The sequence below is a fragment of the Macaca mulatta genome, chromosome 15 (assembly GCF_049350105.2).
Source record: "Macaca mulatta isolate MMU2019108-1 chromosome 15, T2T-MMU8v2.0, whole genome shotgun sequence".
NCBI lineage: Eukaryota > Metazoa > Chordata > Mammalia > Primates > Cercopithecidae > Macaca > Macaca mulatta.
In genome coordinates this window covers 24,707,770-24,726,259 of record NC_133420.1, presented here as the reverse complement: position 1 = coordinate 24,726,259, position 18,490 = coordinate 24,707,770, and the positions used below count along the sequence as shown (strand labels likewise).

Genomic DNA, 18,490 nt, shown 5'->3' with positions numbered 1-18,490 from the left:
CTCCAAGGAGGGTTCGTTCCTTTTGTTAGTAAATGATACTAGATACCAAAATATAGATGCTAGGTGTGCTCCTTGCTACTGGATGTTATTGCTTCTAGGCCCTCTCAACTGACAGAGCAAGCAAATGTATGTATGGTAATACCTTTTTAAATGTTGACAGCAAATCATGTATTGCAGTTAGAATAGGATAGAGTCAATAAACTTTATGTGCAATTTTTTGCAACTTTAGATTCAATTCTTACAGACTAGAAGGAGCGTAGGACAAGTATACAAATGACTATTCAAGAACAGAGTAATTGCTGTAAGAGTGGTATCAATGTGGTTTGTAAATTGTTACAACTTTTCTGAAGGGCAAATTAGCAGGACCACTCAAAATCCAAAAACAAGGATTATGCTGTATCTTCAGGGAAATGGAGTGTTTGTGGAAACTGTCTTTTCTCCCTTAAGAATCACTGCTCTACTTTACAGCCTTGTTTATAGCAAAAGGGGTAGAATAGCTGCATATCCCAAAGCGGAGATTTTGGCAGAGTAAATTATGATACGACCATGTGACAGGTTACTGTGCATTAAAAATACTAAGGTAGGATAATGGCCAAATAATATAAGATACAATATTTTGTAGTTAGCAAAAACATATTTTCTAAAATCATTTTATAAAAATAAATGGTTATAACCTAAAAAGTTTGGCATATGCCAGCCAAATATTACCCATGGTTATATCTGAATGGTAAAATTCTTCTTTTTCCTTCCAGTATTATTATTACAGAAAAGCAAAACAATTTTATTAAAATAAGAAAACAAAAAAGTTTTATTATACTAAGAAAGCCAAAAGTTAGATTTTCCCTTTAAAATGCACTAAGGTGTATCATTATAATGCTTATGTTTGGGGAAGAGATTTGGATTTTAGCATGAGGCGTTAATTCTCAGTATTTGCTTAGTGAATACATTTAAGAAGTGCTGATATTTTAGAGTATGGTTTTAAATAGACCTCCTTCCAACAATGCCCAAATTCTGCCATGCCAGTCACCGCTTTTTCTCTTTAAGTTTTCAAAGAAATAGAAACACAAGGAAGAGTGACAAGTGGAAAACAAGGTTTAATTTGTTAACTGGCAGCCACCAGCAGCACATTGGACTTGAATATGTGTCTGGGTTTAAAGGCTTTTCTCTTCCTAATGCTCCAGTCTTCCCCCAGCATGCCCCAGATCCTCAGGATTTTCCAGCATGCGTTTGAGAGAGAGAGCAGAATGTCCTGGGTGCCTTTTGCAGCAGTGACCCTACTTACTACATGGTTCAAGTGGTATTCTGAAATCAGATTGGTGTTCACTCTACTTGTGAAGTGGTCATTATGGAGAAGGAGGCATGGACTTCCTCCTCCGGTGTGCATAGTAATAATGACTCATAAAAGTTTATGACCAGCAAATGATCTGATTGGTCCATGCATTTCAGGAAAATTAATCGGACATGGTTGTGCTGGTAGAAGTAAAGAGATAAAGGAAGATCAGTGTTATGGTCTGAATGTTTATGTCCCCCCAAAATTCATATGTCAAAACCTAATCATGGCTGGGCGTGGTGGCTCACGCCTGTAATCCCAGCACTTTGGGAGGCTGAGGTGGGTGGATCGCGAGGTCAGGAGATGGAGACTATCCTGGCTAACACGGTGAAACCTCGTCTCTACTAAAAAAATACAAAAAATTAGGCGGTTGTGGTGGTGGGCACCTGTAGTCCCAGCTGCTTGGGAGGCTGAGGCAGGAGAATGGCGTGAACCCGGGAGGCAGAGCTTGCAGTGAGGCGAGATCGTGCCAGTGCACTCCAGTCTGGGCGACAGAGCGAGACTGTGTCTCAAAATAAATAAATAAATAAAAATTAAAAAAACAAAAACAAAAAAGCCTAATCACTAATGTGATGCCGTTAGGAGATGGGGCCTTTGGGAAGTGTTTAGGTCATGGGGGCAAAGTCCTTATGCATGGGATTTGTGCCCTTAGAAAGAAGAGGCCTAGAGAGCTGCCCTGCCCCATATGAGAACACAGTGAGCACATGCCACCTATGAGCCGTACAGCGAGCCTTCACCAAACACTGCATTTTCCAGCATCTTGATCTTGGAATTTCCAGCCTCCCGAACTATAAAAACAATTCCTGTTGTTTATAAGCCACCCAGTTTTTAGTATTTTGTTAGAGTAGCCCGAAGCGACTAAGACAATCATTTAGGCTGTTATATTAGTCTTGGTAAGATGAAGCATGGGTCTGCCTTTGGGTGATGCACTAGAAGTGGAAAGAGAGAGACAGAATCCAGACTCTGCAGAGAGATCTCAAGATCAGTGATCATTCATGGTAGCTAGAATCAGAAACAAGGTGGTAAAACCTGCTGCCATTCACAAGAATAGAGAAGTGTTGAGAAACGTTGGTGGAGGGAGGTGGGGAATGTGAGATTACAGTTTTTGTGAGTGTACTATAATTTACATACAATAAACATACACCTTACATGTTCATTTTGATGAATTTTGACAATTTTTTATATTTGTATAAACACCAATCAAAGAAAATGTAAACTTTTCTATCATCTCAGAAAGTTCCCTTATGCCCCTTTTCTTTTGATTTCCCACCCACTCCCAGGTAACCATTTCGATTTCTGTCACCATGGGCTTTTGCTCAACATAATGTTTTTGAGATTTATTTGTGTTGTTTCATGTATTAGAGGTTCATTTATATTGCTGGGTAGTAGTCCATTAAATGGATATATCATAATTTATCACTTTTTCTATAGATGGACATTTGAGGTTTCTAGTTGGGCTATTACACATGAGGCTATTAGGAATGGAATTGCTGGGTCATGGTAGTTAGATATATATTTAACTTTATGGGAAACTGCTATGTTCTTTACCAAAATGGTTATATCATTTACACACCCATTAGCAACCATTGAGAGTTCCAGTAATTTCATATCCTCACCAACATTTGGTATTTTTATTTTAGCCAGTCTCATGGGTGTCATTTTATGTGTTTATAATTTATGAGCTGTATATACTGTTTATTTTGCTGCTTGAAATATCAGGGACTATATACCACTACAATTGCAAGGTTTTATTTAAACGTTTACTCGCTGCATATACAGGAATATACTGACTTTTGCAAAATGCAGCAAACATTTTTAACATTTGTTATTACATGAAAAAGTATGAAAGTGTTCAAAGAGATAGACATTTCAAGCTGTAGCAGGTTGTGACAGAGTTTTTGAGGGCAAAGCATGTATAAAATTAATAACATGTTAGTATATTTAAAATCATAACGAAAATCTTCTCTCTGGTCATGCTGACCATAACAAATTATGTGTTGTAGTATACTTATAACAAGGGTTAACAGACTACCACCTCAGGGCCAAGTTCAGTTTGCCTCTCACTTTTGTTTATTCGTTTTTGTTGTTGTTGTTGTTTAAGACAGGTTTTCTCTCTTATGGCCCAGGCTGGAGCACAGTGACACAGTGTTGGCTCACTGCAACCTCCACCTCCTGGGCTCAAGGGATCCTCCTGCTTCAGCCTCCCGAATAGCTAAGACAAGTGTGTGCCACTACGCCCAGCTAATTTTTGTATTTTTGTAGAGATGAGATTTCACCGTGTTGCCCAGGCTGGTCTCGATCTGCTGGGCTCAAGTGGTTTACTCGCCTCGGCCTCCCAAAGTGCTAGGATTACAGGCATAAGCTACTGTGCCTGGCCTGCTCTTGCTTTTATAAATAAAGTTTTGTTAGGACACAGCAGTGCTTGTTTATTTACGTATTGTCTATGGGTGCTCTACAAGGGAACAGTTGAAAAACTGCAGCACTGAATGGCTTGCAAAGCCAAAAATTTTTACCTGACCCTTTATAGAAAAAGTTGCAAGATGTCCGTACTGCATAATCCTATTGCATTTTTGTTTTCTTCTGAAGATTAAAGGTGTTTTTCTTGGGATAAATGAATTAGCCAAAACACAAAACCAGTTGATCAAAAAAAAAAACCTACCTCTGTTATAACAGCAGTAATTTTCAGAACATAACAACTGACAATATTTTTGCCATTCATTCCGTGTTCTTTTAAAGTCACCATCTGTGCACTGTTGCCGTAAGTACATTTATAAAAGTACATTTATAAGAACTTGTCTGTTAAGCCATTTTGCTAACTACAGCCTCCTTGAGAGGATGTATTTGGTTGACTCGATCAGTTTGGTCATGAATAGTGTTATATGTGTTGAATTGGCGGGCTCTCTACATCAGTTACATTTATGTTTAACTCCTTAGAAATGAATACAGCTGGGTTTTGTGGCTCACACCTGTAATCCCAACACTTTGGGAGGCCGAGGCAGGCGCATCACCTGAGGTCAGGAGTTCAGGAGTTCAAGACCAGCCTGACCAGGAGAAAACCCATCTCTACTAAAAATACAAAAATTAGCCGGGCATGGTAGCACATGCCTGTAATCCCGGCTACTTGGGAGGCTGAGGCAGGAGAATCACTTGAACTGGGGAGGTGGAGGTTATGGTGAGCCAGGATTGCTCCATTGCACTCCAGCCTGGGCAACAAGAGCAAAACAAGAAAGAAAAGGAATATATATTGTTGTATAAAGCTTAATTTTATAAGCACTTGCTTTGACTATTTTGCAAAAGCTCTTTGCTTTTTTCCTCTAGGGGATCATCCATAATGTTGCTGTGTTTTATTTTCGAACCTTTTCAAATTTAATATCATTCTGATAGGAACTTACTAAATTTATCATTATTAGAATTTCTGCATCATTTTTGCATGATGTGGCCTCCAGCAAGTCAAATGAATTTATTCCAAGTTCTTCAGCATATTTCCTAAGGCCAAATATTTTAAGCAAATGATTCACATGGAACTCCTCAATTTATTATCATTCTTGAAGGCATCAAAAATTGAGTGTGAATTTTCAAATTGACCTTCTCTTAAGGACATTTTGCCCTTTCATTCTCTTATAATTCCATGATTAATGGATATGGGATGGCAGATTGACAAGAACCCAGTTATAGAGAGTATTTTCAGTTTTTTTGTTATTTTTTACATCCTGTGTACAGTTGGATTTCCAAATCTCATCCCCTCTCTCTCTCTTTTTTTTTTAAATTGAGACAGGTCTCACTGTGTTGTGCAGGCTGGAGTGCAGTGCCATGATGTTGGCTCACTACAACCTCTGCCTCACGGGCTTAAGCAATTCTCGTGTCTCAGCCTTCCAAGTAGCTGGGATTACAGGCGCCTGCCACCATGCCTGGCTAATTTTGGTATTTGTAGTAGAGACGGGGTTTCACCATGTTGCCAGACCGGTCTCAAACTGCTGGCCTCAAGTGATCCACCTGTCTCAGCCTCTGAAAGTTGCTCGGATTACAGGCGAGAGCCACCATGCCCAGCCCAAATCTCATACCTCTAATAACTGTATCCTTTTTCGGGTTGTCATCTCCATCATCAGTATGATATGATTGATGTAACTGATGTAAAATATTTTGAAGGTTTCCATATTCCTCTCCATTCTCAATTTAATTTTCTAACCTGCATAGTTGTCTTAAACCACAGTCTATCATTCTTAGCATTTTTTAGAGCTTCTGTTGTTTTATAGAATTCCTAAATTCATCTGACTCTCTTTGGATTGTTTCCAGTTTTGGCTGTTAGAAATAAAGCTGCTGTAAACATTGAGTTTGTCTTTTCATGCATTTATATTTTCAGTTCTCTTTGGTAAATACCTAGGAATGGAATCATTGGGTTGTATGGTAATTTTGTGTTTACTGTTGTAAGAAACTGCCAAACTGTTTCCAAAGTGTTTGTACCATTTTGCATTGTATAGGAGTTCCAGTTGTTTCTTATCCTTTGCCAACACTTCTTAATTTTAGCATTTTGTAGATATGTAGTGGAGTCTCATTGTGGTTTTAATTTGCACTGCCCTGAGGACTCGTAATGTTGACATCTTTTCAAGTGCTTATTTGCCATGTGTTAGATCTTCCTTAATGAAACGCCTGAATCATTTACACCCTCCCACTTTTTAAAAAATTGTCTTTCTCATTAGAGAGTTATATATTCTGGATACAACTCCAACTTTATTTATTTATTTATTTTTTGAGACGGAGTCTCGCTCTGTCGCCCAGGCTGGAGTGCAGTGGCCGGATCTCAGCTCACTGCAAGCTTCGCCTCCCGGGTTTATGCCATTCTCCTGCCTCAGCCTCCCGAGTAGCTGGGACTACAGGTGTCCGCCACCTCGCCCGGCTAGTTTTTTGTATTTTTTAGTAGAGACAGGGTTTCACCGTGTTAGCCAGGATGGTCTCGATCTCCTGACCTCGTGATCCGCCCATCTCGGCCTCCCAAAGTGCTGGGATTACAGGTCTCCAACTTTATTATCAAATATGTTTTGTAGGTATTGTGTCCTGGCCTATGACTTAACTTTTCATATTTTAAACAGTTTTTTGAATAGTAAGATTTTAAAATTTTGATGAAGTATCCAGTTTGTCATTTTTTTATGATTCATGTCTCATAGGGACCCCTCTTCTAACTCTTCAGTTCTCTATTCAGCTTATTCCTCACTAGCACTCTACCCTACAGTTCTAGCTACCTTGCCTTCCCCAAAATCTGTGCGTGTGCTCACTCAATCTGTCGGTCACTCTCGCTTGCTCTCCCTCTCTCCCCAACTTTCTCAACTTTTGGAGGTACCTCCAACGCCGAGCTCTATTTCATTCTGGAAGCTACCACCATGTAATTAGTTGCTGTAGTCATAGATATCCCTTGGATTTTTTCCTTTTGTTGAAGAGCACCACAGTCCTGAGCTGCCATTAACTGTTAAGACTATGTTAATAACTAGAAGTAACATATGCCACTCAAACTCTTTGAAAAGCAATTTGGCGACTTCCTTGAAGGTATAAATAGTTTACTGTTTAAGAAAGAGCATAGGCTTTAAAGTTAGTTCAGATCCCACAACCATAAAATATTCATGGCCTTGGGAACATAATTACCCAAAAGGCTAGAGAAATTATTGGACAAGAGAAGAATAGCACTTGCATTTTTCATCTTAAAACAGAGGTATCATGTTCTTTGGTAGTATACTGATGATGATGTATTCTTACCAAGGAGAATCAACTCTATTGTCTTAGCTATGAAGACACTGCATTGTTAAAAATAGAAGGTCATGTTTCTGTATTCCAGTTCTTTACTGTGTCAGCAAATGAAATTTAACAAGGGGAGAATATTGGAAATAACTGGGTACTTGGTGTATTTTACAAAGGTTTGTTGACATTATTGACATTTGTTCAGTTTTAGTTAACTCATTATAGAAGAGGAAACAGTTTTTGTCCGTTGGAAAAAGCAAAGGATATTTTCCCATAGCCTGCTTGAATCCCTTGGCATTTGGTGTTCTGGTTCATTCTGAGTAGATTGCTTTGTGCATTCTTATGCCATTTGCCTCTAGGACAAACCCCAATTAAGTAACTACTCTTTTCCATTTGAAAACTGGCATATGGGCTTCATTCCAAAGCATCAATTAAAGCAGCAGTTTTTCTACTGGGAGCACTTTACCTCCTCCTTTTGCGATTAGTTTGAGTATTTTCCTATGAGAAATCCATTCTTAATAGCATATTTTCCATCTTACAATAGAAGGGGCAGCAGCTGCAGTTCTTTGCAGTAAGAATGGAGTATAATATGGAAGTGTATAGATGAAATGGGTTGCTTTTCTTCCATCTTTTTTTCCCTTTTACATTTGCTTTTGCTTGAGTGGTTGGTGCCTGAAGAGGCAGTAACTATGGGCATGCATATATGTATGTATGTCCCCGCAACATTTAAAGTGTGTAAATGAGAAGACCTTGCGTAAACCTGAATATTTACATAACTAACCTAACTAAAACCTCTCTTTCCTTATGTTTCCACAGGAGTCTCCCCAGGACAGTGCTATCACCCGGGATATTAACCGAACGTTCCCAGCCCATGACTACTTTAAGGACACAGGAGGAGATGGACAAGATTCCTTATATAAAATATGCAAGGTATTTCAAGTCAAAAGAAAAAAAAAAAAGACTCAATTTTGAGTGGTGGTTCTGCTTTGAAATTATATAAGAAACAACTACAAAGTATAATTTGTATTTGATGTTCAAGAATTCAAAAAAGAGAGAAGACATTGCAAAGTCAAAGGTGAGAACAGAATTTTAGACTCATTAAAGAGTAGAAAATAATTAGAAATAAAACGGTAGGGTTTCCTTTCCCTATCTAATCAAGATTTTTTAGATGACAGTTGCACATTTAGACTTTCAAAATTTGTTTTTATGTTAAGAACCTCTGAACCCTGTGACATTGCAGACTCCTTTTCAGTATTCACTTTATAAGTGATGAACTTGGTACCTATGGTACCATCTCACAGTGGGAAGTGTCATTGCCTATCCAGGTGGACTTACAGCACTGCAGCATAGTAAATGATGGGAGATTCTGATTTCTCTCAAAAGGTCTGTACCCAAACACTAAAGGAAGTGATAACCTGTTCAATTTCAGTATTCCATTTTCAAATAGATTTTGGCACATTAGAGCGATTGGGTTATAAAAGGAGGAGGTAGGAACGGAGTTTTTCGATCTTCGTCTGTCCTCAGAATTCGTCTTTAGTCTTTTCCTCCCAAAAGTAATCAAGTACTTATTTAGCATCTCCTATGTAGTAAGTACAGATAAAGCATGAGACATGTCCCTAATGCTATATGACAACGGGTTTTAGGACAGGCTAGCAATAAAGGATAGGCTCACCAGTGAAAAGTTAGATGATTTAAACTATAAGGACAGTTGAGTTTAGAGAAATATTTTTTAGATTTAATTTTAACTTTTACATAGGATACATAAAGCTATGATTTCTGTGGTAATCTTCCTCTCTGATCATCCTTTTTTAGCCCCTTCTCAGTTTTATTTCCTGCTTAAACAGTGACCCCTGCCATCTCTCACTTTACCACAGAATTTCTTGGAAAGTAACACTGTGTCCACTCCCTCTGGTCCCTCGTTACATACTTTTGACCCCACTATATTCTAATTCCTATTTGATGATGCTTTTCCTTGCAGAGCTTTCTGCTCTTGAGCATAAGACATGTCAGCCTCTTGGGTATGGGCTCACTCTCATGACTTCACTGACTTCATCATTTTATCTCACACTACCTGCCGCTAAACCAGAGGCCTTCCTCTGGGTGATCAGTTGGTAGTTTCGCTAGCTCTACACCATCTCCCTGGGTAATCTGTTCCACCCCCAGAGCTTCAGCTATCACCACTGTACAGATGTTCTCAAATCTATATTAACTCAAGGTCTAAATTTCCAGCAGACAATTAGTCTCCATGTAAAAGTCTGTCAAGTATATCAAACAGAATGGGTTTAAAAATAGAGTTCATTTTAAAACATGGTTTATTATGAAAAATTTCAAGCATAAACATTAATTAATATAATGATTAGTCTAACTGATAAGTATAGTTAATATCCCCCACGCTAATTCATTATTTGTCAATGTATTGTCACAGTTGCTTTGTCTCTTTTTTTCCTTTTTCCTGAAGTACTTTAAAACAAATCTTAGACATCATGATCCTAATTTTTTAATACTACATCTCTAAAAAATAAGTTTATCCATCTTTACCAATTAGTAGCTACTCCATATTCAAATATCCTTAATATGGCTGGGTAGAATCAAGATCCAACAAGACCCACATTACATTAAGTTGTATCTTTTTAAATGAAACATAGTCCTCCTCTTCTCCCATACCATTGTCCTGCTGGAGACAATAATTTCTGTTAGTTTTCAGTCCTGTCTTTGTCTAGGTTGTGTTAGGTATGACTGATGTCTCCCTTAGCTTCATTCTGTCTCTTCACCTCCCTGGTAGAGGCCAGTATCTTACATTGCTGGCAGTTTTACAAAAGCTGCTCTGCCTTTGGGTTCTAGCCTGTTTATTCTTTACTCCTTGCCTAACACAGAATTAGATCATTTCAGTGGCCTCCACAGAAACCTTTATAACGGCTACTTTATAACCCATGGAATTAAATGAAAAGTCCTAGTTCATTTCCCTGGATTCCTTAGCTTAGTGTTGAAGATACTTTGTATTATATCCTGACTTTGCCCTTATTGCTGCTTCTCCAAATATTGTATGCATTAGCCACATTGAACTTCTCACTGTGCTCTCGTTGATTCACTTGTCTAACTTCCCCCTGAACTGTGATGTCTTCAAGGGCAGGGATCATTTCTTAGATATGGTAGCATCTGTAGCACTTGGCACAGTGCTTGGTCTATAGTAGGTGTTCATTAAGTGTTGATGAATTAGTGAAATGTCTTTTCCTCCCCCAGATTTCATTACAGCCAACATGAAACTTACACTCCAAACATTTTCCAAATATATCATATAATTTCACACCTGTATGATTCCTTTATCTTCCATCAGCCTGAAAAATATTCTCCCCTCCATTTTCTACCTGTAGAAATTCAGTACAATTTCATCCTATTATTAATACATAATTGCTGAAGCTCCGTGCTGAGCATGTTAAATGAGAGGACTAAATGAGAAGAATACATCAACTCTGTGATATTAATACTAGGCTTATTCTCATATTACAAATAAAGTAAGTTACACACTCAAGATCCATATCTAGGCCAGGCGCAGTGGCTTACGCCTGCAATCCCAGGACTTTGGGAGGCCAAGGTGGGTGGATCACCTGAGTTCAGGAGTTCGAGACCAGCCTAGCCAACATGATGAAATCCCATCTCTACTAAAAATACAAAGATTAGCTGGGTGTGGTGGTGGGCATCTGTAATCCCAGCTACTTGGGAGTCCCAGCTACTGAGGCAGGAGAATTGCTTGAACCTGAGAGGCGGAGGTTGCAGTGAGCCAAGATCGTGCCACTGCACTCCAGCTTGGGTGACAGAGCGAGACTCCATCTCAAAAAAAAAAAAAAAAAAAGAAAGAAAGAAAGAAAAGATCCATATCTAGACATTGGCAGTTGTGGGATTTTAACCCAACTCTGACTAACTCTAAAGCCTCTGTTCTTTTGTAACTGATAAAACTACTAATGGCTGATAAAACTACTAATGGATATCTTCAGAGACATTGCCTGTTTTCCAAAGACTTGTTTTAGCATATATTACTACTCATTTTTAACACAGTGTTAATACTGGTATTAACATTTGTTAATTGTTATTAATTTGATAGGAAAGTGGTGCCTCGTTGTATTATAAACTGATAATTTCTAAAGCCCTTTTTGCACATCTTGTCTCTGGAAAAGTGTATGTGTTTCTCATCCTGTAGCCTTCTTATCAGATAAACTGTGATGAAATGGGTATGGTATAATAAGATTACATTGAATTCTATGAAAATTTCTGAATGCATGATCATAATATATGCATTTTTAAAAGCTATAGTTTCACCAAAGCTAGTGATAAACTTTGGTTGCATATTAACTTGACTAGCATCTATTAAGTATTGGCACCATATTTTGCTAAGAGTTATATATTCTAAACATACCCAATTCTAAGTTGCTTTCTTGGAACACAGAGGAACCTTGGCACAAAAAATAAGTGGAAAACAAAGGGAGTTTCACAAGAAATAAATTTGTCAAACAAGGAATAACATCTTGAAGATACAGGAATTTCCCTTTGTACCACATTTACATGAGAACTACAAATACCAGATATAAAAACAGAACTCTGAAAAAGAACTAAAAAACCAAAGAGTAAACCATGAAGAATGTTAGATGTCAATATTCTATTCAAAATAATGTTCAGAGGAGATGGGTAGTAATCATTTGCTGCCAAGAAAAATAAAAATAAGATTTCCAGAGGAACCCACAAATGTTTTCAGAGTAATCTCGCTTATCAGAAAAGTTATTATGATATTGTGGAAAGAATTATATTTTGGTGTCTTTGCCAAAAGAGCTTTTCCCAGAAAGAAAAATGAATAACATTAACAGTGTTTAGTGAGTGCATGCTGTATATGAGGTGCTGACTAGGTTGAACAGGACATCACCCTATCCCTCACAAAGCCTACTCGTCTGGCAGAGAAGATGGACATGTAAAATGCAGTGTGGGGCTGGGCTTGGTGGCTCAAGCCTGTAATCCTAGCACTTTGAGAGGCTGAGGCAGAAGGATCACTTGAGCTCAAGAGTTTGAGACCAGCCTGGGCAACATAGTGAGACCCTATCTCTATTAAAAAAAAAAAAAATGCAGTGTGGGCCAGGTGCATTGGCTCACACATATAATCCCAGTACTTTGGGAGGCCAAGGCAGGAGGATAGCCTGAGCCCAGGGGCTAGAGACCAGCCTGCACAACATAGTTGAGATCTCATCTCTATAAAAAATTTTTAAAAATTAGCCAGGCTGGCTCACGCCTGTTATCCCAGCACTTTGGGAGGCCGAAGCGGGCAGATCATGAGGTCAGGAGACCGAGACCATCCTGGCGAACATGGTGAAACCCCGTCTCTACTAAAAATACAAAAAAAAAATTAGCCAGGCGTGGTGGCAGACGCCTGTAGTCCCAGCTTCTCGGGAGGCTGAGGCAGGAGAACAGCGTGAACCCGGGAGGCGGCGGAGCTTGCAGTGAGCTGATATCGCGCCACTGCACTCCAGCCTGGGTGACAGAACGAGACTCCGTCTCAAAAAAAAAAAAAATTTTAGCCAGGCATGATGGTGCAAGCCTGTGGTCCCAGCTACTCAGGAGGCTGATGGGGCAAGATCCCTTGAGCCCAGGAGGTTGAGGCTGCAGTGAGCCGTAATTGTACCACTGCATTCCAGCCTGAGCAAGAGAGCAAGACCCTGTCTCTAAAAATAAAATAAAATGCAATGTGGTGGTAATATAATAATAACCATGCTTGTGTAGCAGGTGCCATAGAGGCAGAGAAGAGAGGGATTCATTCTGGGGGAATTGAAATAAGTTTGGTGCCTGAAGGAAGAGTGCATGTTTCAGGCAGAGAGAGGGAACATCATGAACAACAACAAGGAAATATGAAAAGTTTTTTTAGTGCAGAAGTGGTTTTTGCTTACTCTTCCCTACTCCTTCACCACAGGAAATGGAGTGGTGATAGCTGTATTCATTGTAAAGAAAAAATTAAGATTGGAGAGAAGTATTGGCACCACTTATTGCCTGTCAAAATGCTGTCCCAGTGTGGGTAGCATCCTCCAGGGTTCTGTATTCAAGGTCCTATAGTACCACCATGGCCCACAAGTGGATACATTCATTTACATATCCTCTGTGTGTTTTATTTTCCAGGCTTATTCTGTGTATGATGAAGAGATTGGTTATTGCCAGGGCCAGTCATTTCTTGCTGCTGTGCTCCTTCTCCATGTGAGTAATTAGGTCTCTGTTATGACTTAACACATGGCCTGCCTCAGCTTATACTAACCTTAGGCTTGAGCATGGTTTTATATTGTTTTTGGACAGACTCTTAGGCATGAATTTTAACTCCTCTAGCTGGAACTTTTTCCTTAAATTAACTTAATGTCATTGTGGAGGAGATACATGATGAGAATAAATGGCAATGTTGAAAACTAGTACAAGGGTAGACTTCCTTTTTATTAATAGGATGATGGGAGAGACTTTAATGTTGGTTGAACCCTTGGGGATGTTTTATCTTCTCTAAAGTAGCCATCGTCATTAATATTTGTTTTGAGATTTATGTATTTTGGGGTAGGAGGAAGGCAGAAAGGTTGGCTTTCATTTAGTACCATTTTATTCATTCATTTGCTTAGCAGACACCTTTGCCCTCCACCTTTTTTATTTTCTTTCAAATCCACAGAAAACTCTAAACAGTGTTAAGGTGAACAGTCTTTATCTAGTTTACCAATTAGTATTTTCCACATTGCTTTTTCTGTTTGTCTCCCTCTGCATCTCTTTTTCTCTTTTCTGCATAAACACACATTTTCTTTTTTACTTAAATTTTATTTTGAAATTATTCTTGAAAGTAAATAATAAACATCAAGACTCCTAAATACTTGATCATTCATATGCCTTCTGGAAGCAACAGAATTCTGTATCATAACCATAATACCGTGATCACATCCAAGAAATTCCACATTGATTCAGTAATGTCTGATACACAGTACACATTCAATTTTCTCCCCCTTGTCTACTCCATAGAGTCTAGCTTTTTTTTCTAATCAAGACCTAATGCGGATTCAAATATTGAATTTTCATTTCTCTTTATTAATCTAAATTACTCCTTTGCCTTTTTTTGTGTTTCATGCCATTGATTGTTTTGAAAAATTCAGACAAATTGTGATATAAAATGTCCCACATTCTTGATTTGTCTCATTTTCTCATGATTCAGTTTAAAATGCTTGGCAGGAATACCACACAGGTGATGTTAGCAAAGAGTTTTGAGTACCTGTTATGATCTGTACTGTGCTGAAGATCAGAGGTAAATAAGAGACATGGTCTCAATCTTCATGGATACAGAGCTTGTGAATCCAACTAGCTTTAAGCAGATAATCACACAAGTATATCATTTATTACTTTCAGTGGTGCTATTAAGGTATAATAAAAAGGTTGGTGTAAGACTGTAACAAGGGAGTCTTACTTAGATTAAAGGCTTCTCAGGGGAAGTGACCTTTAAGGAGCAGCCTGGAAAATGATAAGGGATATCATTTTCTTTTGTACTTTTCTGTGTTAACTTTTGAAAATGTTGTTATGAAAATAATAGATCTATTTGAAAAGGGAGTAGAGAATAGAGTGTTAATGGCAAAGTGAATGGTACAGTATATAGAAGTCCTAAATTGGGGAAACAGTTGGTGTATGGGAGGAACTGAAAGGAGAACAGTATGACTGGAGTATCCTGAGTGATTGGGAGTTGAGGAGAAAGTTAGGGGAAGCTTTGGAGCCCAGGTAAGGAGTCTGAATGTTGCTTCTCTAAGCAACAGGAAGTTATTCAAGGGTATTAAGCCATTCTGTGTAGATTGCAATGCAAGTTTGAGTATCACTTATCTGAAATGCTTGGGACCGGAAGTGTTGTGGATTTTGGATTTTGGAATATTTACTGTATACTGGTTGAGCATCCCAAATCCAAAAATCCAGAGTGTTCCAATGAGCATTTCCTTTTAGCATCATGTCAGTGTTTAAAGTTTCAGATTTTGGAGCATTTTATATTTTCAGATATGGGTTGCTCAACCTGTACAAGTAAAACAAAAGCAACTTTGGTTTTTCTTGACTGAACCCAGCTTGTTGCTATTGGTAGTCATGTAAAAATATGATAAAGCTATGACATGAGTAAAGAGGTTAAGTTTTTACTTTGTTTTGTTGTTTTAATGAAACTTTATATCTCAAAGTCCCACAAGCCTGGGTGATTTATCTTCGTTCTCACCTTCAGTTCAAGGACATTTATCCCCTTGAAAATGGGTTTTCCAATCAGACCCTCCATGTCTTGTTTTGAACTCTTGCTGCTTGTTTTAGAGTGAGGGGAGATGGGCTACCTAGCATCAGAATCACCACTGTGGGTTAGGCCACATCTCCTTGCATGTGGCAAAGTAAATTTGCCTTCCATGACAAAGACTTCAAAAATCTGGGCTTTTGCCCCAAATACTCTTAACTTTCCAGTAATGATCTGCTATGCTTTTCTTACTTACTACTTAATCTGATTTGCTCTTTAGTTCTGCTTTCTTCTCAGTGATTTCTGTGCTCAGCCCGCCTCCATCATCTTGTTCCACAGAAGCCTGCCCACCTTCTTGACTTTTTTGAAGGCTTGCTACGTTCACACCAATCCTTAAATAACATTTCCAGTGCTTCTTTTTTCTCTTTTGAAAGTATCTTGCCAGGTTCTCAGGGAAATAGTTAACCATAAAACTATGGAAAATGTAGGTATTGTTATAAATATAAATAGAAGTGAAGGAGACTTTTGTAGAAGCATTACTGCGAGCCTTAGAATGTGTAAGGTTCTTCTATAACAAGCTATGTTTTTAACAACAGCGAGGAAGAAAAACAATTTTGCTAGAATGAAATAGCAGCTAAGGAAGGAAAAATGGTTAAACAGAGGTCCCAGGATTTGGGAAAGATGACACCTGCACTGTTTATCAGCTTATTTCTGCTCAGTTCAAATTCTATCCTTCGTACAGAGTCTGTTTCTGACTGCCTTAGGCAGATACAGGCCTTCCTGTTCTTGTATTATCACTGATATCTAATTCCTATTACAGTTATTTTAATACTGGTTGTGTGGGAGACTCCTTGAGGACAGGAACCGTGCTGACAGAGTTAACTATTCCTTGTCTGAGTAAATAAATGTTTTAAACACAACCTTAGGCCTGAGTTTCTGCATAGCACTAAATTTTCTGGTAAGACAATAATATAAAGCTGGATTTAATATCCTGAGAAAACTTCTGTATGTTTTGTGATTCCCCACCACCATCCTACCTACCCAACAACTTGCCTATCTGTTACAGATGCCTGAAGAACAGGCATTCAGTGTTCTGGTCAAGATCATGTTTGACTATGGGCTGAGGGAACTTTTCAAGCAAAACTTTGAAGATTTGCATTGCAAATTTTACCAATTGGAGCGCCTCATGCAGGTAAAAAGAGAAACCAGCTTGTGTTTGACAAAAAGAGTACAGGACTAAGGAGCACCAAATTGAGGAAATGGTGCCAGGGAGCAGTGGTAATTGCCTTAGCGATTTGTGGCTAAGGATGGGTTTCATTTTTACTACTTCTCACTATGTGATTACGATGCAAAGATTAACAAAGTGTTAAACTTTCACACCTCATGGATGTGAGCTGATAAACTCCCAAAAGATCAGATGACTTTGTAGGGGTCTTTTCCACAGCTAACTCAGTCAAGAAGTACTCCCCAAGGCTCTGAAGCTGACTGGTTAGGAATCTCGTAACAAAAGTGAAACAAACTTTCCCAAATGTTTTATAATTTGGAGGGAAAAACAGACTTTCCAAATACTTGTCACCATTTTGGGGATTCCTCTTTCTTTAGAACTAGTTTGTGGTCTGGAAAAAAGAGTTTAGTGCCAGCTTAATACCAGATGATAAGTGTTCTGAGCACTTTGGAGATTTTTAGAAAAACACAAGTATTTTACTGTTTTGACCTATTCCTGGTAGATTTATGTGCCTCCTTAGTGGGAATTGGACAGATGCATAAGTGCCCAGAAGTAATTGGTTTGCTATTTCAGGAATACATTCCCGACCTGTACAACCACTTCCTGGATATAAGCCTTGAAGCGCACATGTATGCCTCCCAGTGGTTTCTTACTCTCTTCACTGCAAAATTCCCTCTCTACATGGTCTTCCATATCATCGACCTGCTTTTATGTGAGGTATGTATCAGAGGCCGCAGCACTTTGGCTTTTGTTTGCAGTGTACTTGAGAACAAATTCTGTTTTGAGGGTCAGCTCTGTCAAAACAGAATTGGTCTCTTTAGTTATTTTATTTTATTGCTAGGGAATCTAGGTTTAAGTGACTTTTCCTTGGACTAAAGCTAATGATCATATTTGTTAAAGGTGTACTCTGATATGAAAAGACATACTGAATTAGACATTTGTATTAGTTCATATTAAGTTTGACTGTATTGAATGAAGAAACCCAAAATAACAGTGATTTTAAAAAATAGCTTTTTTCTCTCTCATGAAAAGAAGTCAGAATGTTGGCAGTAGCGTGCCTTCCCTCCACTCTGACTGTTAGCCATATGGAGGAGTAGTGCACTAGCCATTATATCTATATTCAAGCCAGCAGGATTAGAGGATGGGAGAGGGTGCATCCTCTGTTTTTAAAGGAGATTTCCTGGAAGTTCCATCCAGTATTTCCACTTTATGGTTAGAACTTAGTTATACGACCACACCTAACTGCAAGGGAGACTTTTTAAAAAATAAGCTGAGCAGGAATTTGCTAAAAATTAGAGATTTATTACTAAAGAGAAAATAGATATTAGAGTAAATAACAGTCTTTGCCATGGTGTAATTTTGGATTTTGCGTGGTGTATTCATTTGTTTAAGAAAAACATAATTATAAAAATAATATATGTTTATAGAAAATATAAGTAAAAATAATTAAAAATACTTCAAATCCCACTGTCTGTAGGTTAGCTGCTTTTTAACAGTTTGGTTAAAAGTAGTAGCCTTTCATCCTTTTTTGTATGTTCATATATGTGTATATATAATTACTATACAGAATAATATGGTTTCCATATAGATGGAACACTATATATTGTGGTTCTCTATGTGTATATTTAAAAATATGATTGTTATTTATACTCTTTGGTATCCTTTTTAAATTTCATGTACTTGAACATACACATCTGTACTATCCTTTCTAATTATGCTATATTCAAAACATAAAAAAATTCATAAAGAATTTGTATCGACCAGTGAGCTTGAAATATTCTAAGAAACAGAAGAAATAAATATTACCAAATATGCCATTTTTCTTAGTTGCTGCGAAGTATCCCATTATTTGGATGTTCCATACTTTATGTAACCAATTTCTAATCACCTTTAAATTGTATCTAGCTTTTCACTAGTATAAACAACCATCTGTTAAGTAGTTACTAAGGGCCAGTGGCATGCCAAG

The 18,490-nt window shown here is 38.1% G+C and overlaps 1 protein-coding gene across 7 annotated transcripts in view; it reads left to right on the top strand.

Annotated features, from left to right (window-relative positions):
- Positions 1–18,490, top strand: part of RABGAP1 (RAB GTPase activating protein 1) — a 174,759-nt gene that overhangs the window by 125,644 nt on the left and 30,625 nt on the right. For all 7 annotated transcript variants that reach the window (XM_077968056.1, XM_015116891.3, XM_077968054.1 and 4 more), the window contains 4 exons: positions 7,874–7,987; positions 13,208–13,282; positions 16,366–16,491; positions 17,098–17,241. In XM_077968056.1, coding sequence (XP_077824182.1) covers positions 7,874–7,987; positions 13,208–13,282; positions 16,366–16,491; positions 17,098–17,241 — 459 coding nt within the window. The remainder of the gene's footprint in view (positions 1–7,873; positions 7,988–13,207; positions 13,283–16,365; positions 16,492–17,097; positions 17,242–18,490) is intronic.